Source organism: Trachemys scripta, chromosome 19 (genome assembly GCF_013100865.1).
Source record: "Trachemys scripta elegans isolate TJP31775 chromosome 19, CAS_Tse_1.0, whole genome shotgun sequence".
Classification (NCBI taxonomy): domain Eukaryota; kingdom Metazoa; phylum Chordata; order Testudines; family Emydidae; genus Trachemys; species Trachemys scripta.
This window is the reverse complement of record NC_048316.1, coordinates 6,150,937-6,172,988: the sequence shown is the minus strand read 5'-3', so window position 1 is coordinate 6,172,988 and position 22,052 is coordinate 6,150,937. Positions and strand designations below refer to the sequence as shown.

Below are 22,052 nucleotides of genomic sequence, written 5' to 3'. Positions count from 1 at the left end.
AAGAAGGAACTGAGGGGGCGCCGGGTCGGCTGGGGTATATATTCAGCGCCATGAAGGCGCCACTCTAGGGGGCTCCACAGCCGACCCGCCGGTGTTGCTAGGGTAGAAAATCTTCCGACGATCGTGCACGCGGCGCGCACACACCTAATGGAATGGATATGAGCAAGCACTCGAAGAAGAACCAGGAGCTCCAACTGTCTTAAAAGTCTTACTAAAATAAAGAGATCATGTCTACTGCTTCCCCTCTATCCACTAGGCCAGTAACCCTGTCCAAGATCCATGACAGTAAGTCACAAGTTTCATTTGCACTCAACATTTCAACAGAATAAAATATATTTAAAACAGAGAAAGGGGGGAAAAACCCCAGCCATGTACCTCAGGGAGTCCAACAAATCCAAACTCTTGTGGCAGGATGGATTTGTTTGTTAGAGTTATGGTTGTCTGAACAGCTTCATAGATAGTGCAGTAACCAAAATTCACTTCAGCTGGACTGATTTCCAAATCAGAGGTAGTAACAATTGCATGGACAATAAATTCAATTGGCTTAGTCTGAAACAAGATTGAAAGTACTGAGTAAGAACTGCAGCATTGGGCAAGAACTAGGGTATATGATTTAAGTGAAAAGATTTCCAAAAAGACATTGTGAATTAAGATATTCTATTCTATTCCTCAACAGTAAATTAAATTACTTAATTTAATTTAAGTAACATTCTTATTTTGAACTTGAGTTTATCATGGTTCTTAACAACAAGCAATTGAAACGTGCCTATTTTATAACTAAAACTGCCAAAAGAATCACTAGGTATTTCAGATCCCATATGCTGGAGTGTAGCCATACCTGCATTTCTATGAAATATGAATCCTAAGATGCATGTACATTTGCTGTACAATGTTTTATATTTTCAGAATAAAACTGTATGCTGTGGTATCTAAAAGCTGTCTGTGAATAAGTGAGCACCTTCATTAAGAATTAAGTCTAGGGTTTGCATTTTGAAGATGCTTGATAGAAAATGACTTTACACAACTCACCATCTATTATACCATTTTGAGCATCTTTTAATTAATTTAATCACAGACTTTCACTAATATACAAAGGTTCAAAACTGAGATTTGGTATCACCAAGTGCAACTCTACTGAAGTCAATGGAATTGCACCTGCTGACATCAGGTGTGAATTTGGCCCAAAGAGTATCTAGTATCAGTACTAGAGCTATGCTCTGGATCAATGAGGACTAGATTCTGCCACCCTTACTCATTTGGAGGAGTAGTTGACTCCATGAGTAGCCCGGTTGAGTTGATTTTTCAATTAGAATCATCAGTGAAAGGAAGGATTAATACTTCATCAGTTGTCCTACTGATTTGATTTCAAAAGGATGGCTCACTGAGTGGCTCACTGTCTATAAAGTGTCAGAATCTGGCCCTGAAGCAGCACAGAATTATTGTGATTTCCACACTCTTTGTAATTCGAGGCTGCTTGGACTGTGGAGCTCCTGTTAAAATTTAAATCTTCTACTACTACTTGCAATACACAATAGCACTAACCTTATCAGCAATCATTATTGTCATTGGAACTTCCAGAACCCTGGTTTCTGTGTCAAAATATTTTCCTGCATCTTCTGGGAGAGAGTGCCTGAAATAGAAAAATGCATTTTTTTTTCTTAAGGACAACCTAAATGTTCTCTAGCTAAGGAGGAATAATTGGGTCTTCAGTGCCTATATTTTGAATCAAGTACAAGTCTAAGACAACTGAGTTTAGTTAAGATCCAAAAGGTATTTTCATCAACACTCTAATCCAGCAAAGCACTTGAATTCAAATAGACCACTCAGGTGCTTACATGCTTCACTGGATTGGGGCCTAAATTAAAGTCTTTGTATGAATTTGAATATGCTGATGCTGGGGAAGAGCATGGAGGGAGCTTCCAACCAAAAAATATGATAACCTAGGAGAATTTGTCTGTCCAACAGACAGAAAATGCAGTTGTCAGAGGTAGAGCAGACTTGTCCTAGATTTCATATAGGAAGATCATCTATGCAGGTAGGCGCTGTCCAAGCTATAAATCAGCTTTTATGAGGATAATTAGCAATGTGGTGTTCGTATTAATAGATCTGACTAAGGCCCAATTTTCCAAAGACAAGCTCCTTTTAAAAATCCCAGATTAGGAGCCTATGGGCATTATTACTCAATGGAACTTGTCCTCGTAAGGAACATTAGGTGCTTTTGAAAATGCCATCCCCATCTCCAGAGGCCCCTTTGAAACTCCCAGCTTTAAGTTCATATTTAGACATTTGAGAGGCCTGATTTTCAAAAGTAAGGAACACCCATCAGCTCCCAATTAATTCAATATTGTTCTAATAAAAATTATTGTTAAATATTTCAAACTGTTGAAAAGACCATAATAATCTGGTTAATGTCTGTTTGAAACATGTGACAAAACACAACAGAAAAGGTTTAGTGTATCAATGATCTTTCTTCATGGCTACTACCTTGTTTGCATTTAGCTAGGAAATGCGGGGAAAATTAGAACAAGCATAAAGACCAATCTTTCACTCAGACATGGGCCATAGTCACCAAGGTTGGTTCCAGAACCCCAAATTCTCCAAACTTCTAGCGTGCCTGGATGTAAGAGTAAATGCTCTGCTGGAATGGGAGCAATTTATTCAAACAAATGAACAGCGAAATTTTACCAGTCCAGGCTATTTCCTACTGTTTTATTTGTATTTAAATGTTATGCTGGAACTAAAAAGCTGGACATGAAAAGGATCTAGTTTGATAGGTGCATGAAATTCCCATTAATGCTAATGGGAGTTAGACCCATAAGGGTGTTTTGCCTGTATTACTAAAGGAGCTGATTATACAGCAGGGTTTTATTTACAGGCATTTTAGTAAAGTATTTCCAAAACTGCCCTTTTATTTTTCTACTAGCAAAATCTTTATGGCTATAAATAGGAATTAAAACTTGCTTTGTAATCAGTATCTAAGCCTCCTGCATTCTGGCTGCAATCATGAGTACATGAGTAAACCAACCTAGGCAATCTGTTCCTGTTGACATTGATGTTAATTAATTACCAGTCCCTCTGAGTCAGTATCAATGGGATCACAACACAACGGAAAGACATAAATAAAGACAGGCTGCAGAAGTGATACAAACATGAAGACCAACAGCCGTTTGTCTGATTACATACCAGATTTGTCATTAACAGGGAATGTGTGGGTTTCAGTTGCTGAAACTTCTCACTCTCGTACAGCCCAATTTCAGAGCTTTCAAGCCAAGTCAGTAAAAAAGCTCTATTATTTTTAGATCTATGTGCCTATTTATAATACCGGGACCTTAGAGCATTGGAGTGAATAGTTTCCCATTCTTAAGTCTCCAAAGTGATACTATTTCTGCTACCAGCTCTCTAGGTAGGTTTCCTCCACAAACACCACTGGTTGCAGAACAGTGAGGCAAAAAGACGTTTTTCACAAAGAAATGTTTAGGCCCCTGTTAACCGTCACGGCAATTGCATATCTACTCTTTAAAGATAGTGCTGTTCATTTGTCTTCCTTCTTTAGTTTGTGCCCCTTTCCCTCATTGATCCTATTCTTGCCAATTCAGGATTGCTCCCAACAATATATTCTCTAGTTTTCTGTCCAATCTAGTCTTAAAAGTCCCAAGTAATGGGCATTCACCACTATTCTGGAGAGACTAGTGCACTGTCTAAAAGAACTTGTGGTCAGGAAGGATTTCCTGATATTCAGCCTAAATTTTCTTTCACAATGTTATTCCTAGTTAAACATCCATGTAGCACATTAAATAATTCCTGTGCTTGTCCTCTCCCACCAATAATCACTGCTTACAGAAACAAATAAGCTTCAGCTCTTACTTTTTCCTATTTACTTAAATGCTTGCCTTTAAGAACACTAAGTATAGCTGCTTAGAACTAGAGGCAACCAAATTAGCAAGAATGGAGAAATCCCAATAAAAAAAATGGTTACTCACATTCTCGTAACTGTTCTTTGGGACGTGTTACTTGTATACATTTCAATTAGGTGTGCGCGCACCGTGTGCACAGTCATTGGAAAGTTTTCCCTTAGCAGCTCCTGTTGGGTCGGTTGTGGAGGCCCCTGGAGTGATGCCTTCATGGCACTGAATATATGCCCCTGCTGACTCAGCCCCTCTTCAGTTCCTTCTTGCCGGCTACTCCGACAGAGGGGAAGGGGGATGGGTATTGGAATGGACATCAGCAACTTATCTCGAAGAACAACAGTTACAAGAAGGTGAATAACTGTTTTTCTTTGAGTGATGGCTCATATAGATTCTAATTGACTCTCAAACCCTACCTAGGCGGTGGGGTCAGAGTTATGGAATCGCTGACTGGAGCACCGCTCTGCCAAATGGTGTATCATCCCTGGCATGCTGGATGATGGCATAATAAGGTGAACGTATGTACTGAGGACCACGTTGCCACCCTGCAGATCTCTTGTATTGGAACCTGGGCCAGGAACGCCGCTGAAGACACCTGCACCCTTGGGGAGTGTGCCGTAAGGGCCGGGGCTGGAACCTTGGCTAGCTCGTAGCACGTCCGGATGCAGGATTTGATCCACGATAAGATCCTCTGAGATGAGACTGGGAGCCCTGTCATCCGGTCTGCAACCACCACAAACAGCTGGTTCGACTTCCTGAACAGCTTCATGTGCTCAATGTAAAAAGCTAGCCCCCCGCCGAACATCCAGTGAGTGGAGTCTCTGTTCTCGGACATTAGCGTGAGGCTTAGGGAAGAAGACAGGCAGAAAAATGTCCTGGTTGGTGTGAAAATGTGACACCAACTTTGGAAGGAAGGCCGGATGAGGTCTGAGTTGTACCTTGTCCTTATGGAAAACCGTGGGGGGGGGGGTTGGAAGTGAGGTTGTGAGATGGACTGGAGGTTCGGGTGATGAAGACAAACATGGTCCTGAGTGACCAGGTCAAGGAGGAGTGGCAACATGACCAGGGCATCCACTGACTGCTCTAGGAGCGTGATGTAACAATATTGGCAAGGTCACGCTGGTGCCACCAGAATTAACTCCGCCCTGTCTCTGTGGACGTTGAGTAGGACCTTGTGCACAAGGGAGATCAGAGGAAAGGCATACAACAGGTGGCCTCCCCAGGGTAGGAGGAACATGTCTGTGACCGAGCCTGGGCTGTGTTTCTGGAAGGAGCAGAACATTGGGCACTTTCTGTTGCTCCAGGTGGCGAACAGGTCGACCTGGGGACACCCCCAGCCTTGGAAGATGGAGTGTATGACATCTGGGCGGATGGACCACTGGTGATTGCGGAAGGATCTGCTGAGGTGGTCCGCCAACTTGTCCTGGGAACCTGGGAGATAGAATGCTTCCAGGTGTTTACGATGGAAATCTCGCTCCTTTTTTGTCCTGGGGCGGACAGCTCTGCAGATTTTGCACCTCTCTGTCTGGTGTGCCTCCCCCAGACACTTCAGGCACGAGTCGCAGGGGTTGCCTGTTGGTAGAGGCTTGCTGCAGGTTCTGCAAGGCTTAAACCCTTGGGACCGAGGCATGCCACGAACCCAAGGGAAGGGTTGGGGATTGGGGAAAAACTCCACTACCAAACCTTATCTATCAACTATATACAACTATCACTAACTAACTGTGAACTAGAAACTACAACTACAAACTAGAAGAAACACTAAGGGAAGCACTTTCTACACAAGTGACCGCAGTTCCAATGACGGTCACTGACTGTAAGAAGGAACTGAGGAGGGGCCGGGCTGGCAGGGGCATATATTTAGCGCCATGAAGGCGCCACTCCGGGGGCTCCACAGTCGACCCGACAGGAGCTGCTAAGGCAGGGGCAGGCAAACTTTTTGGCCTGAGGGCCACATCAGGTTTCCAAAATTGTATGGGGTCCAGTTAGGGGAGGCTGTGTCTCCCCAAACAGCCATGCGTGGTCTGGCCCCCACCCCCTATCTGACCCCACACACACTTCTTGCCCCCTGTTGGTCCCCCTGGGACTCCTGCTCCATCCAACCCCCCCATTCCCTGTCCCCTGACGGCCCCATCGGGACTCCTGCACCATCCACCACCCCCTGCTCCCTGTCCCCTGGCTGCCCCCAGACTCCCCACCCCTGACTGCCCCCCGCTTGCCCCATCCAACCCCTCCTCCCTTTCCTGACTACCCCCACAGGACCCCTGCCCCCATGCAACCCCCCTTTTCCCCGCTCTCTGACCACCATGCTCTCTATCCAACCCCTCCAAACTCCCCTGCCCTCTATCCAACCCCTCCCACTCCCCGCCCCCTTACTACGCTGCCTGGAGCACCAGTGGCTGGCGGCGCTACAGCCATGCTGCCCAGAGCACCAGGACAGGCAGCCACACCGCCCGGCTGGAGCCAGCCACGCCACCGCGCAGCACAGAGCACCGGGTCAGGCCACGGCTCTGCAGCTGCGCTGCCTGGCTGCCCAGAGCATTGCGCCGGCAGCGCAGTGAGCTGAGGCAGCGGGGGAGGGGCTGGGGACTAGCCTCCCAGGCCATGAGCTCAGGGGCTGGGCAGGAGGGTCCTGCAGGCCGTAGTTTACTCACCTCTGTGCTAAGGGAAAACTTTCTAATGACTGTGCACGCGGCGCACGCACACACCTAATTAGAATCGATATGAGCAATCACTCAAAGAACAGAAAGTTAATCCAATGCCAATGAGGTTATTCCACAATCTTTGTGAAACCTTGGGTCATTTATAAATATGTTTATGGAGGCACTGAAAAATGACATTTATTGTTTGTATCCTTAAAGACTAGTTAATGAGCAAATGAGATTGCTTGTCATAAACGGAAGTGTGATGTAGTGTTGGTATTTTCCTTTAGTTTATATTGGCATTTACTTTTCAATCTGTAAAGATTAGGTATATATTCTGGCATTGAGAGTTGAAGATTTTAAATGTTTTTGCAAAAACTAATTTTCCATAGATACACATTCCTGGAATATTCTTCTTTTGTGTTCCGAAATCTTCTAATGGAGAAGTTAGTGTCCGTGTCCCTTTAACTTTACAATGTTAAGTAAAGGCAGCCACTTCAAACTGTTGAAGAGGCAACCTCATGAGATCTGTTTCTAGTGGAGTGCGGTATGCTTGATGATATTTACCTTTTTATTAATATGGAGTGACTTTAAAATACATGTATTGTTTCTAACATTCCTGCAATACATCGTTTTGTTTTACTTTTTATGCAAGGTGGTCTGCAAGGTGGTCTGCAAGCTCTCACCAGGCCAAGTCACAAAGGTATGTCTACACTGCAAAAAAAACCAAAACAAACATGGCAGCAAGTCTCAGAACTTAGGTCTACACACTTGGTTGTGCTATGGTGCTAAAAATAGCAGTGTAGACATTCCTGCTTGGGCTCTGAGGATACATCTACATGGCCAAAAAACCCAACCAACCAAACCCCATGGCAGCAAATCTGAGTCTTGGTCTACAGACTGGGCCACACAGGGCTCATGCTATGGTGCTAAAACCAGCAGCGTATATGTTCCTGTTTGGGTTGGAGCTCAGGCTCTGAGACCCACTCCCCTCACCAGATTTCAGAGCCCAAGCACCAGCCCCAGCCCCAGCAAGAATGTCTATGCTGCTATTTTTAGCGCTGTAGCGCAACCCTGAGTCTATAGACCCACTGCCATGTTTTTGTTTTGTTTTTTTACAGTGTAGACATTAGGCTGCCAGTGTCCATGGAATGTGTTCCACCTTCCAAGAAACCAAGAAGCAGAATACTTGGGGAATTCTGGCAGTTGGTAAATGAGAAATCTCGCTTTTAAATAGGCTGAAATCATGACTTTGTCACAAGCAGGAGTACAGTTACAGTACGTGTGCTATGACTAAGTATTGGGATGTGCACTGAAGACTGAGAGCTCCCCAAGTCCTATCAGCCCTTCTGTCTGCACACTTATCATTCCTGCTCGACACATTTAAGGCTTAATTTAAAAAAAGTCTATTCCTTCTTTTGAGGAGACTGAGTTTGTAGTGCTGAACCAATGACGTATTTGCACAAATGTCATTAGCTCAGCATTATACATCAAGCTTGTACCATAAAAATTCCCCATCTCCCATGCTGTACCATACAGATCAGTTTGAAAGGACTGAAGCAGCCTGGTACTTATTCCATGAGTCAGAACCACCTTAATCTCATCAAATCTTTTTTTTTAAGCTTTCCCATTTTTCAAATGCAGATTAACATTTTTAATCCATGTTGTGCTTCTATCCATTCAGCAAATGTAATAGTGCTTCACAGGATCTGACGTTTAGGAACTGGAAACTGTCATAATAGTGATAACTGTTGTAATGGGATAGAATTGGATATGTAGGAAGAATTGTAACGTTTGTTTTCTTTGAAAATTATGCTGATAAAAGCTTTGGCGTCTCATTTTAGAGCTGAGGGTCTAATTTTTGGAGAGGCTGAGGGCAAATGGGTGAAAATCTGACCCTACTGAAATCAATGAGACTAGAATTTTTACCTCACAACTCCAGATATAGTCAGTGGGAAAGGCAGATGCTCAGCACCAATGGAAATCAGACTTAGACGTCTGATTCTGCTCTCACTATCACTGCTGTAAATCTGGAGTAATTTCATGATGCAACTGGTTTTACAACAGATTCAAAGGGATGTGACAGCAGAATCAGAACCTAACTAATCAATTTACACTTGAACAGGAAATGACTCCCTAAATTCTGTTTTAAAAAGTGATTATAGCCATAGTCAGAGCATGGTCAGTAAAAGACCATGTCATCTAAATAGCCAAATGGATCTCTTGATTTATGTAGCTGTTCTCTTCTGTTTATATACATAGCCTTCTTGTGAAATGGTGGCAGAGAATCATGCTGGGATAAGGCTTTTGACATTTTTGAGACTAGAAGGTGGTATTTTAAATTTAGAAAAGAATCGCAAAATGAGAGATGAAAACCTTTATAACCTCCCTGGGGATAGAGTGGGTATGCAGCAGCAGGTTTGGCTATTCTGCATTTACTCTGTAGCCACTTGTTCAGGGGTTAACTAATTAGTGATCTTTGACTAGAAAGCACACCCATGAGACAGAGAAATACCTTTTCAACCATGTGACATTGATGTGTCTCACTGTTCTGAAAGAGTAGCTTCCCCCACCATGACAGAAGTAACCTACTAGGACTGCAACTGCTAAGATTTTCACACTGTTGCTGTCACCACAGGGAAAGTATTACCATGTAGGAATGTGATCCAAGTCAATTTCCTCCTTAGACTTTGACATCTCAGAAGAATAGAGGAGGAGGAGGAGGAGAGAACGGGGAGAGTGCTTGAAAGGGCCAAGTTCAGTATAGCTATGCAATCGCACTGAAATCAATAGTGTGAAGTCCAGCCATTGCAGTCTGTGGGTGTAAGAGGAAAAAAATAGCCTGCTCTGACTTTTCGCAGACAGACTCTCTAAATTAATATCTTAAATACTAAACAGAGAGGTGATTAATACCATTCATTCACCTGGGCAGGAACTTTAGCTGGACACTGAAGGATGACTGGGCTTGAATGTAACCTGTTTTCGGAAGAAGCTCCATGTGGTTACTCAGTTCTTTGCATACTTCAAACTTCAAGCGTAGAGCGGCTTTTGCTCTGCAAACAGATCAGACATACCTGAGTGGGTTTGTGCTGCCAGCTCAACAGCTATACTTTACTCAATACTTTAGCTCTCTTTTCCCACTGCAGCTCAGTTTTGTATGTTGCACTTGGAAATATTCCAAGCTTTCTTTGCAAGCGAAGGAGAGTACACTGGGCACATAGAATTGTTAAAGCAAAATCACACAGTTATGTTATCTATCAGGCTACAATGCTTCCAAATCTGGGTTTCTATATTTGAGTTCACCCTGCTTCAAAGCCAAAATGTTGCAGAATAAAAGCAGTTTGTACTTATCACACATTTTTCCTTCCTGAATCAACAGCTCCAGAGACACATGGACTCTGTTCCAGGTGGAACCCATTCAGAGGTGAAGGGACAGCCTTGCTACAATGTTGGGCCTATGCATTGCATTGTAATCTGGCATGGGTGGGACCAAACAAATGTAAACAAGTATTAACCCCAATATTAACTCATGAGTCAAAGCCGAGCAATCCCCTGAGCCTGGATGCCTGTTTAATCCACACACCACCTGGGTGTGGTCTTGTGTCCCATCTAGTGGCACTGAGACCACTTAGAGAGAGAGAATTAAATGAGTCTGCTCTACAGCCTTAGCTAAGAGCCGGTTGGCTTTTAGCTCATGCAGTAGAGGCTCATGCACTAAGATCCTCCAAGATGCTGAGGACAGGCTGCACTGTATTGAGAACCCTAAACTCAACGTGAATTGGAAGGCTGAACATCTTGCAGGATTTCTCCCCTTGGTTGGCCAAATTTTGGCCTAAGCTACTTGACAGTTTCGTAAAACAAGAACCTGGGATTTGCACTGAGAGTGTTAATCACTTTTAACTGACAAAAGTTATTCTGCCTCTGCATTTATAATCTGGTCCCTGGGAGTGGGTTATTTTAGACCAAGTAAATCTCTTACATAACTTGTGCTTGTCACATTTGTGAGCTGAATTTCTGAGATAACAGCTCTACTATTTCTTTCCAACTGTGAAGAATCTCTGCAGTGTCTAATTCTGGTAAGAAGTTTAGAATACGCGTCTTCTAACACAAATAGTGTTTTAAAAAAAACAACCACCACCAATCCTATTAGCATGCATTTAAAAAGAATCTAAAATATGGGGATTGTTAAAATAGGAACACTCAGCATCTAGCAGCCAATAACTGCATTAGACAAAAAAAAACCCAGCACATGGAAGTCAATTAACAGAGTAGCTCACATAACCATTCTCTAAAGGTAAGAGTCACTGCACAGATCTCTAGGAAACTAACAGTCTGCAGCACTATCTTTACACTGCAGTATGTTCTGACACCATGGGACAATGCGCAGCTATTACAGTGGTGAGGGCCATATAAGTACCTGGACAAAAATTCAGCATCCTCTGAAATAAGGATTTGGTCCATTTATGTATTTATATGGGACCTAGCACCACAGCATCTGAGCATCTTCCAATCATTCATGAATGTACATTTGTGTGAGTTGGGGAAAGTTTTATTATCCCCATTATACAGATGGGGAACTAAAGCAAAAAAAGACTTGCCCAACATCACACAGGAAGTCTGTTGGAGAGCTGTGACTAGAGCGAAGGTCTCCCAAGTTCCAGGCCACTGCCTTAGCCACAAGATGTCATGCTAGGTATGTAAAGTATCTAGGAAACAAAGGCTATATCTACACCACCAAAAAAATCAAAACCCATGGCAGAGAGTCTCACAGCTTGGATCAACTGACTCAGGATTGGGCTATGGGGCTAAAAGGAGCAGTGTAGACATTTTGGCCTAGGCTCTGAAACCCAATGAGGGGTTCTTGTTCCAGCCCAAGCAAGAATGTCTGTACTGCTATTTTTTTTTTTTTTTTTTTTTGTCCTGTAGCCCAAGCCCCGTGAGTCTGAGTCAGTTGACCTGGGCTCTGAGACTCGCTGCTATGGATTTTTTTTTTTTTTTTTGCAGTGTAGATATTCCCAAAATATGCCTAGGATGCTCCACAACAGCTCTGAACATTAATGACCCATGAATCATGCCAAGTGTATACTATACAGAGGTACTATAGTATCTGTTTAAAGGTATGCTTAACCTCCTTGGTGGCTGCCCTGTAGATCTTATGAGGCAGAACTGGCCTGAGGCTGGCTTCTAGTTTTGACATTGATTTTAACTACAGGGGAAAGCCAGAGGAAGAATAACAATGAAAACTACAAGGCACTTTGTAGGCTATCCCAGGCTGACTAAATGTATTTGTGTATAATGAAATAATAAGCTTAACATTCTTCCCTCCCTAAAATATATAGTGCTGGCAAAAGATGCTGGGTGTCTGCCTTAGAGACTGAAGTCTTCCATCCAGGTACAACACATGCAGCAGCAGTGCGAGTTTCCCCCACCAACCAACCAATCCTGAAATGAAGTGGCTAGCTCTTTAAATGATGGAGTAATTCACTCTTCATGCCTGCTGAGTGCTTGGCTTCTCTGCTGACATAGCCAATATGGGACCCATTTAGTGGTATTTGTGGTTGTGGTTATGTGCCTACCTGAATGGAGATGATCGAAAAACAAACAGATGGTAATGGAGAAAGACTTTCAGTCTATTCAAGCTAGTACCAAGAAAATTTTGAAGGCCTAATTAGGTGTTATGAGGCTTTTATTAAAACAAAAATTATTAAAATACTACTGGTCACTATATTAGTGTAGTTCACTGCCTATTAGTATGATGCTTTGATTTTTTTCCCCCCTTCTCAGACAAGTCGTTCCTTATGATCTCCCTATTTAGTTATTAATTAGCCAATCATGACTGTATTATGGGATAGCTTACCTGCTTCGAATAATGATACAGTCTTGATACAGCCGGTCGTACATACAGATCTTTAGATCGACATTCGGATTGGGCACCCAAACAGGAACATCAACAGAGACTCCAATGACAGAAAAGTGTAGCTATATATTTGAATATACAAATCAATAATGGTTACTACTTTCCAGAGCCATTGAAAATTTCTAACAAATCAGGATAAAGGAAAACTAGGTTTGTGCTGATAAACAGCAGAATCATATATCCTATAAAATGTTGCAGCTTTCACTTACCAGTATAAAACACAAACTATAGTAGTTTTTGTCCAAACATTATAGAAGGCATACATGTGTCATACTGGCTAATATTTTAAACTTTTTCTTAAAATATAGGATTTTATTTTTTAAATTTAGCACTACAAGTTTAATAACCCTGGGTAGTGCAGTCTGTTTGTGGGATAAACAGTTATATAATGGTCAGCACAGTGCAAGCTGCTCTCACAGTGACCCCCCCACCAAAGGACTCAGCCCAGTTCTAGCGGGAATGCTCCTTCCTTCTGAAGAAGTGTATCCACAAAGTCATGAGGGTCTGGACTACTCCTCTGCAGCTCTCTTTGTGGAGCTGCTGCTTTGTGGATTTTGGGGAGAGCCAGGTTTGGGGCAGACAGCCTCCTGCTAAGTATAGATTTTCTGCCAAACTACTAAGATCAATACCACAGCAGTGTGTGGCCTGAAATAAAAGTGTAGCATTAAAATACATTGTAGTGGTAATTAGAGTTGTCACCTGTCCCAGTTATCATGCATTCTATGGGCGGTTTCACTTTTCTTTCTCAGGATGACTATAAACTTATTTTTCTCTAACCTCTCCCACAGCTTCAACCCCACCTCCCAACCCCTTGTAGTTCTTGTTACACATAGAAGGATGTCAAACTTGCTTTTCTTCAGTGTGTTGGATGAGACCCTGGCACTTAAAAACACTCACTGGTTTGCAGTTTGGGTTGTCAAATGCAATCTCAAATTCTGCATGTACATCCCCAGGGACGGAGGGGGTAAAAATAACCTGAAGTTTAATTGAGCTGAAGGGTCCGATTTCACCTTCTGTAACCTAAACATGATGCAAAAAAAGTGTTACTAACTTTCATTTAAAATCTGGCTGTATTATTCTGTTCTATATAGGACCTTATGCTGTGCTCATTATGGTAGTATCTTAGCCTGTACTGAATTACTGGACCTTTGTACATATTGATATATCAATAGACATATGTTATATTGATCTATACAGTTACAGAGTTCTGCCCATTGTCAGACTGAACGCACTATGCTGGACACAGTAGAAAAGTGTATCAATAATACCTTGAAGAGCTTGATCCTTCGAAAAACTGAGCACCTCATCTGAGTCACGGAGTGCCTTCAATTTCCAGAGGGTGCTCAGCATCTTGCAGAAAAGTTGCTCAGCCATGGACTCTAAGTGTGACATCTGAGTTGTGTTTTGCCATCTCCTCTGATGGAAGGAGGGTAGAATACCCGCTGTCTGGGCTGGTGTATAAGTGATACATGAACAATGCTTTTTTGTGCTACCACTCAAGGGCCTGTTTCTCCTTCCACTGAATTCAACAGCAGCAGGCTCAACAACCTTTCCTACTCCCCTCCACAAGGGGAACAGCAGAAGCCAACAGAAGCTTGCAGCCTATGATGGGTTTTGTAAAGCCCAGGACATGTGGAGATCCTGTTCCAAAGCAGCCAACACCAGTTACTGCTGAGAGTGCAGGGATAAGTCAGGGCCTTCCAGCCTCTCTCTGAGTAGATTCAGAGGCAGCTGCAAAGGGCCCCTTGGCTTGTCTTTCCCCCATCTCACATAGGATGCATCATCAGTTGAGAGGAGCCTGGGTAGCCTCCTGCCATCATATTCACTCTAATCTGAAACCTTCTCTCTGGCCAGAGATCGATCTATCTATCGATCTATCTATATCCTCTCTCTCTGGGTGAATTTCCCTTCCTTCCCCCCCACCCCCCAAATCTTTCTAGATAGCAAGCTCTTTAAGGCAGGCATTGTGTCTTGCTAAGCCCGTGCAAGGCCTAGAGCATTTTGAGTGCTACTACAATATAATGAATAATAATAAAAGCAGCAAACTATGGCCTGATTTCAGTGAAAGCATGAGACTTTACATGCCATACAGTTATGGAAATTTTTCCAAATTCCATGAAATAATGGTAAATCTATGAAAGGGGATGAAATTCAATGAAAATTCCCCAGTTTGACTACAATATGCTTTGGTTTAATTTTACATAAAACATACATTTTTAAAAGGCAAAGAAGACACAGAGTAGCTGAACCCAAGACTGAAATGGTGCCACGTATAAAATAGGTGTAAGCTCTTTCCTGACAGCTGGCTATGGTACATTTTAGGCAGAAAAAGGCGGTGTAAGATAGGTCAAACTGCAGAGTGCCAATACAGTAGAACTTCCGTTATGAACACCTCGAGAATGGTGGTGTTCATAACTCTGAAATGTTCGTAACTCTGAACAAAATGTTATGGTGGTTCTTTCAAAAGTTTACAGTTGAACATTGACTTAGTAAAACTCTGAAACTACTATGCAGAAAAATAAGAAAAATACTGCTTTTAACCATCTTAATTTAAATGATACAAGCACAGAAAAAGTTTCCTTCCTTTGTCAAATCTTCTTTTATAACTTTCCCTTTATTTTTTTTAGTAGTTTGTTTAACACAGTACTGTACTTTGCAGTATTTGCTTTCCCCCCCATCTCTGCTGCCTGATTGCGTACTTCCGGTTCCGAATGAGGGGTGTGGTTGACTGGTCAGTTCATAACTCTGGTGTTCATAATTCTGAGGTTCTACTGTACAAATAAAATGCCTAAAATACAACCACACTAACTGTGATGTGATATGATGAAAGCTTATGGGTTTCTGAAGCCAACGCAAGCTTTGCTTGAATAAAGAATGCAGGATTTGGTTCCTGGTCAGTTTCCCTGACTCAAGAATTGGACTAGCTGAATGCCTGTACATATTTCAGTAAATACATTACCTTGCCCAGTGTAATTTCAATGGGTTCTTCTTCAGGCGGTGGTTCCACTGGGCTTTGTGCATTTTCTGCCTCTAGATCTGCCTTGGTGATTAATGCATCTTGACTAAGTTGCTCTAAAAGACAAACCGGATGTTGGGCCTGGGTAACTAACTCTGTGTTAAAAGCATCAGAGCCCATGTTCGTTGAGTTTTGGGGAATAATGCAAGGCCCATATCTTCTCTCAGGCTTTTGAGGAGGGGATTTATGGGGGATCTAGAGAATGATTTCTCTTTGTTCATATGAGTGATCATGAGAGAAGAAGGCACAATTTAATTGTTAAAGACATACTGTAAATGTTCAGAATGCAGCAAGACCTGTAGTTATTCTTAACTCATCCTCCTGTGAGAGTGAGATCATAGTCCACAGTTTGCTCTAGTCATGTGAAAGCACGGTCCTCGCTTATGAGCCTCCCACTCCTGGTGAGTTTCATTGGTCTAGTGAAATGTAGCTGTGATTGGGATGACCCTGGCCACCTGAGGGAGCTGGAACCAATCCCATGAAGGGCCCCAAATCAGAGAGAGCTTGAATTGGACTATATCCAATGGGGATCCAATAGGGAGTGCAGAGAGCAGAATATCAGTGTGATGTTTTCAGGAAGACCTGTGTTGCAAGCAGGATGTGCTGCTGCATTTGGACCATTAGCTGATTCTTAATCAGCCCAGATATAACCATAGAATCACAGAAGATTAGGGTTGGAAGAGACCTCAAGAGGTCATCTAGTCCAACCCCCTGCTCAAAGCAGGACCAACACAAACTAAATCATCTCAGCCAGGGTTTTTGTCAAGCCAGGCCTTAAAAACCTCTAAGGATGGAAATTCCACCACCTCCCTAGGTAACCCATTCCACTACTTCATCACCCTCCTAGTGAAATAGTTTTTCCTAATATCCAACCTAGACCTCCCCCACTGCAACTTGAGACCATTGCTTTTTGTTCTGTCATCTGCCACCACTAAGAACAGTCTAGCTCCATCCTCTTTGGATCCCCCCTTCAGGTAGTTGAAGGCTGCTATCAAATCCCCCCTCACTCTTCTCTTCTGCAGACTAATTAAGCCCAGTTCCCTCAACCTCTCCTCGTAAGTCATGTGCCCCAGCCCCCTAATCATTTTCGTTGCCCACAGTGGACTCTCTCCAATTTGTCCACATCCTTTCTGTAGTGGGGGACCCAAAACTGGACCACTCCAGATGTGACCTCACCCGTGATGAATAGAGGGGAATAATAACTTCCCTCGATCTGCTGACAATGCTCCTACTAATGCAGCCCAATATGCCATTAGCCTTCTTGGCAACAAGGGCACGCTGTTGACTCATATCCAGCTTCTCCACTGTAATCCCCAGGTCCTTTTCTGTAGAACTGCCACTTAACCAGTCAGTCCCCAGCCTGTAGCAGTGCATGGGATTCTTCTGTCCTAAGTGCAGGACTCTGCACTTGTCCTTGTTGAACCTCATCAGATTTCTTTTGGCCCAATCCTCCAATTTGTCTAGGTCACTTGGGACCCTATCCCTACCCTCCAGCATATCTACCTCTCCTCCAACCTTAGCATCATCAGTGAATTTGCTGAGGGTGCAATCCATCCCATCACCCAGATCATTAATGAAGATGCTGAACAAAACCGGGCCCAGGGCTGACCGCTGGGGCACTCCACTTGATACCGACTGCCAACTAGACAGCGAGCCATGATCACTACCTGCTGAATCCGACAATCTAGCCAGCTTTGTATCCACCTTATAGTCCATTCATCTAATCCATACTTTTTTAACTTGCTGGCAAGAATACAATGGGAGACCGTATCAAAAGCTTTGCTAAATCAAAATATATCATGTCCACTGCTTTCCCCGTATCCACAGAGCCAGTTATCTCATCGTAGAAGGCAATCAGGTTGGTCGGGCATGACTTGCCCTTGGTGAATCCATATTAACTGTTCCTGATCATCTTCCTCTCCTCCAAGTGTTTCAAAATGGATTCCTTGAGGACCTGCTCCCTGATTTTTCCAGGGACTGAGGCTAGGCTGACTGGTCTGTAGTTCCCCGGATTCTCCTCCTTCCCTTAAAATGGGACCTCTGGAGCTAAATGCATGAGCCTCTACTGCATGAGCCAAAAGCCATATGGCTGTTAGTTAAGGCTGTAGAGTAGACACATTAATCTCTCTCTCTCGGTGCCACTACATGGGACAGTACACCACACCCAGGAGGTGTGTGGGTTACACATACTTCATCATAACTAGAGGAAGAGGGGTAATTTTGGCCAACTCAGCAAATCCATGCTCAGTATGTCAAGGGATCTTTAATGTGCCTGGAGAATAGAGAAGATCTTAATGTTTGATCTCACCTGAAAGACAGTATACAGATATTGTATGTTGTAGAGAGAACACTGTAATTGTAACAAAACAATCTAAAGAACTGTTACTCAATCTTTTAAGTTCAAAACACAAAATCCATATTTTAATTAAAAAAAGAGAAATCCTAATATGATTTTAAGTGTCTTTTGATCAGAATGGTAAAATGATTAGAATGACTGGGAACACTTACATCCATTAATACAGATATTGAAGAAGCGAAGTCTCTCTCCCCCCCCTCCCCCCAATCTTATAAAGCACAAAATAAAGATTAAAAGATGAAAGAAAAAATGTCTGAGGAGGTTCATCTGTATGTCACTTTGTTCCTAAAATTATAGGTTATAAAAATAAACTTGTCATGTGGCTCTCTTGTGAAAGGTGGGTGTTCAGTTGATGAGACAAGAACAATGATAACAATTTTGTAGTCTCTACAGGAAAATCCAGTTGGATTTTGTGTGTGTATCTGAGGTTAGTACTTGATAAGGAGTGAGGTTGGGGACATTCTCCACTGCTTTTAGTATATGCAGTGGTGCTAGTGCATTATTTTTAGTCACTTTTGTGTGGTGCCTGAAGCCTTTCTGTTGGGACAGCAGACAAACAAAAACATACACTATTACTGGAACGGGCATTGTTTCATTTATTGAGCAGGTTTGCTAAGCATCTTAGCTCCAGTCTCTTACGTGAACGAATGAAACTGTTAGGAGAATGTTTAGCCTCAGAAATTGCAGAAGGTCAGTTTTCTAAAACCACGGTCTTACCTACATGGCTGCTGCCCAGGTTGTTTTCAGTCTTCTGGCTCTCACCCAACATGTAAGTCTGCCTAACTTCTTCAGTTTTGACAGGAGAAACTTGTTCCTTGTTTTCATACAGAGATGATTCCACAGGACTGCTGCTGGCTTTCTCTTCAGAGGTGATGCCATCCAAAGCTGGACTAACCTAATTAGATGATTTATAGAAAAGATTTTAAAACATAAAACATATCAAGCTGTAACTTAAGTGCACCTAGCTCCATTCCATCTGCCACCTTTCGAAAGGAAGTAGCCTTATTATCTAACTACATTCTATATTGTGTGTGGAGAAAATGCACTGTGTGTTCTATACAAAGTGCACACTTTTTTATACTACAGTTTTATTGGTGGTAGGATGCAATTATTGCGCCTCAGAAATGGAATTGATATAGTGAGCACAATTCACTGGAACATTGAGTGACTGTGTTCAGAAAAATGACTCAGGAAAATTGACATTTTGTATTGTTTCTCAAGGACTTCATAACAAATTTCCTAAAACACACAAGTAAACAGGTGCTTTTCTTTAACTGCCAAAGCTGAAAATTCAGCCTTGGATCTGAGTCAAGCATAGCTTGACTTCTCTTTCAGTGAGACTTGTTACCAGTGATACAAACTCTGCATTTGAAACTGGGCAAGTCTGCTGCTGATGCATAGCCAGAATAGAATCCATATTACTTGTTAAGGTGTTCTGGGTTGGCATTGTTAATTGGAATAAAGAGTGATAAAACTTTGTTTTAGGTAGCAAAGAAAGTGGATATGAAAGAGAATATAGACAAGGAGTTGTGAATTCAGAAGGTGTAATTTCTCAATAGTCAATTTCCTTACATGAATAAAACTTTAATATGATAGAATTAGAGTTGAAAACCACGGTGAAGTCAGCTCAGCAGTTTTATTGTACATTGTTTGACGGTCTCTCTTATAACAGGTCTATCACTTTCTTAAAAATTAAAAAAGATTAGTTTTGAAACACCTTGGAGCCAATTAAACTGTAATATATAAAAAGAAGTTAAAGATTGGGCTGATTTAAAAAAAAAATCAGATGAAATATCCTCAAATTGTCCCATTAATTTACTGTGGGACTTAACAACCACAAAAAAAGTTAATTATAACAATATTGTTAATCAAGACCGCAGTTACAGAGCATGATTTGATTGATATGATTTTTTTAAACCACACTAGAGGAAAAAAAAAAATTTCTCTGGAAATGCCACCCTGGAATCAACTAATTATCTCAGCTTTCTTTTTTTTCTTCTTTTTTTTTTTTTTTTTTTTTTTTAAAGTAAGCTTCTAACTTTGTGGCTGCAGAGGAAAGCATGAAAATGTGACCTGTGTATACCCGAAAAGCTCAGAAAACCCAAAATGTATTATTTTGTTAAATTTTTATAATTTTTAATCTAATTCCATGATATACTAGGAGGCCCAGACTCTATTTTTGAATGCTTGCAGTTGGCAATGTTGCATAACTGTTTTTCAAATCTAACAAGCTCTACTGGTTGGAGTGTCTAAATCAGTCTGATGAAGTGCCCTTGGACCCACCATTCTTTCGAGGGAAGATTTCGCTGTTGTGCACGTGCCATTGTCACCCGCTGATGTCTGGAGTTTAAATCTTGTTCCCAAAGCGCCACGGTTTGTTAGGATGATTGTCCGTGAAATTGTCTCCCCTACCACATGAGTGCCAAAGTCAATGAGCTCTTTATCTAGTGCCAGCTGTAAGGAGAAAAACCATAATTACTGCTGTCCTAGATAGTCAGTAATGTCAATTAAATGAACATCTACCATTTTGAGCATAATACTTTAAAGTCCTTATTACCTCTTCAAAGACAATGTCAAATAATGACACAAATTATGGGCACTCTTCTGTCTTTTGTGTAAAAGCCAACCCATCTGAACAACGAAGTCATATTAAAGTGAACAACTTTCCTTTCACTCCATTAAATGATGCTGGAAACAGTTGGCCAGATTCTGTGATTAGTTACATCATTGCATAAACCTGTGGTAACTCCCATCGAATCAAGGGAGTTATTCTGTATTTATACATTGGTTTGCAGGGCAGAATTTGGCCCCATTGTTCTTTTTATATCTCAATTAGGTGGAATTATCTTGCTGGTACCATGCTCGAAAAGAAGAGCGTCCAATGTGTTGTATTGATTGACGATCAATTTGTGACACATTCTAGCGTGTTAGGGCTATAACAGCTTTAACCTCATAGTGCCTCATTAGTAGAGGTGGAATTTTCATTAATCTTGTAATTAAGTTTATGGAAGAGGCATATGAAATTGTTTCAAGCATCAAGTGGCTGAAGAGAATGAGTCTTTCTTTTGTAAAACTTGTTAACCTTCAATCTGCTAGCAGACCACAGTGGGCTGAATTCCCACAAACTTTTAAAGCAATCAGAATGTTTCTTTATACAATATACACTTCAATTTGTAAAATTTTAAAGTTGCTGTAGTTCAGAACTTTCCCCTCTCCCTATCTTTCTTTAAAACTTCCACTGACCCTTTCCCATAGAAAGTGTTATCCCTTTTGAAAGGGATGGAAAACAAATCCATTTTATAAGAGGCAACCTTAACTGAAGCAAAGACATAGGCAAGTTGCTTTGGTTGACAAGGACTGTAGTAATGTGAAATAGAGAATGTATATAACTGTAATGGCCTGGAAAATCATTGAATCCATGATAGCAGAGAATTGGCCATCTGCTCTTTCAAATCCATATACACAACTCAAAGGCTTTACGATCACTTGGATATTTTCTTATGGGTTTGCTGTGCAGCTAAATTTCACATTTAGTAGCAAATAGATATTAGAGCAGCTGATTTATTAGGCAATTTATTTACTGGTAATTTGCTGCCAAGTCAGGGGTGAATTTCTGAATCAGGCAGTACGGTGATATTTAATACCAGTATTCATGGCCATAAGCACCGACTTGTGGGTGCTCCGGGACTGGAGCACCCATGGAAAAAAATAGTGGGTGTTCTGCACCCACTAACAGCCCCCCCATCAGCTCCTCCCCCTCCTGCCCACCACAGATCAGCTGTTCAGTGGCATGCAGGAGGTGCTGGGGAGAGAGGGAGGGGCAAGGATGGGGTGCGCTTGGGGGAAAGGAGTGAAATGGGGCAGGGGTGGGGCAAGAAGAGGTGGGGGTGGGGGTTTGGGGGAAGGGATGGAGTGGGGGCGGGACCTGGGATGGAGCAGGGGTCAAGCACCCCCTGGCAACTCATAAAGACAGCATCTATGTTCATGGCTATGGGAAATCAACAAAAAGTTGCTCATTTCAAGGGTTGACTTTTTTTACCTTGACTTGTAGGGAGGGATGATTAGAAGAAGCACCTTTTGTTGAAGAAAAATGATGGACTTAGTTTGTACAAATCAAGATTCCCTAAGCAGAATCCACAGCTTTATGCATAAATTGCTCAACATAGCGGATTGGATCCCCCAGGTGATAGGAGTTTTTCCTTCTGACAGTCTGTCAAAT

General features: G+C 42.2%; 1 protein-coding gene and 1 long non-coding RNA gene across 10 annotated transcripts in view; one reads left to right on the top strand and one right to left on the bottom strand.

Moving 5' to 3' along the window:
* The window catches only part of CFAP74 (cilia and flagella associated protein 74), a 113,731-nt gene that overhangs the window by 29,942 nt on the left and 61,737 nt on the right, over positions 1 to 22,052 (bottom strand). For all 9 annotated transcript variants that reach the window (XM_034753236.1, XM_034753238.1, XM_034753241.1 and 6 more), the window contains 8 exons: positions 20,117 to 20,287; positions 18,551 to 18,728; positions 15,421 to 15,533; positions 13,359 to 13,481; positions 12,402 to 12,523; positions 9,469 to 9,597; positions 1,543 to 1,630; positions 376 to 549 (listed from right to left, as the gene is read on the bottom strand). In XM_034753236.1, the coding sequence (XP_034609127.1) occupies positions 376 to 549; positions 1,543 to 1,630; positions 9,469 to 9,597; positions 12,402 to 12,523; positions 13,359 to 13,481; positions 15,421 to 15,533; positions 18,551 to 18,728; positions 20,117 to 20,287 (1,098 nt within the window). The remainder of the gene's footprint in view (positions 1 to 375; positions 550 to 1,542; positions 1,631 to 9,468; positions 9,598 to 12,401; positions 12,524 to 13,358; positions 13,482 to 15,420; positions 15,534 to 18,550; positions 18,729 to 20,116; positions 20,288 to 22,052) is intronic.
* The window catches only part of LOC117867864, a 132,053-nt gene that overhangs the window by 76,291 nt on the left and 33,710 nt on the right, over positions 1 to 22,052 (top strand). The gene's annotated exons all lie outside the window — the stretch shown is intronic.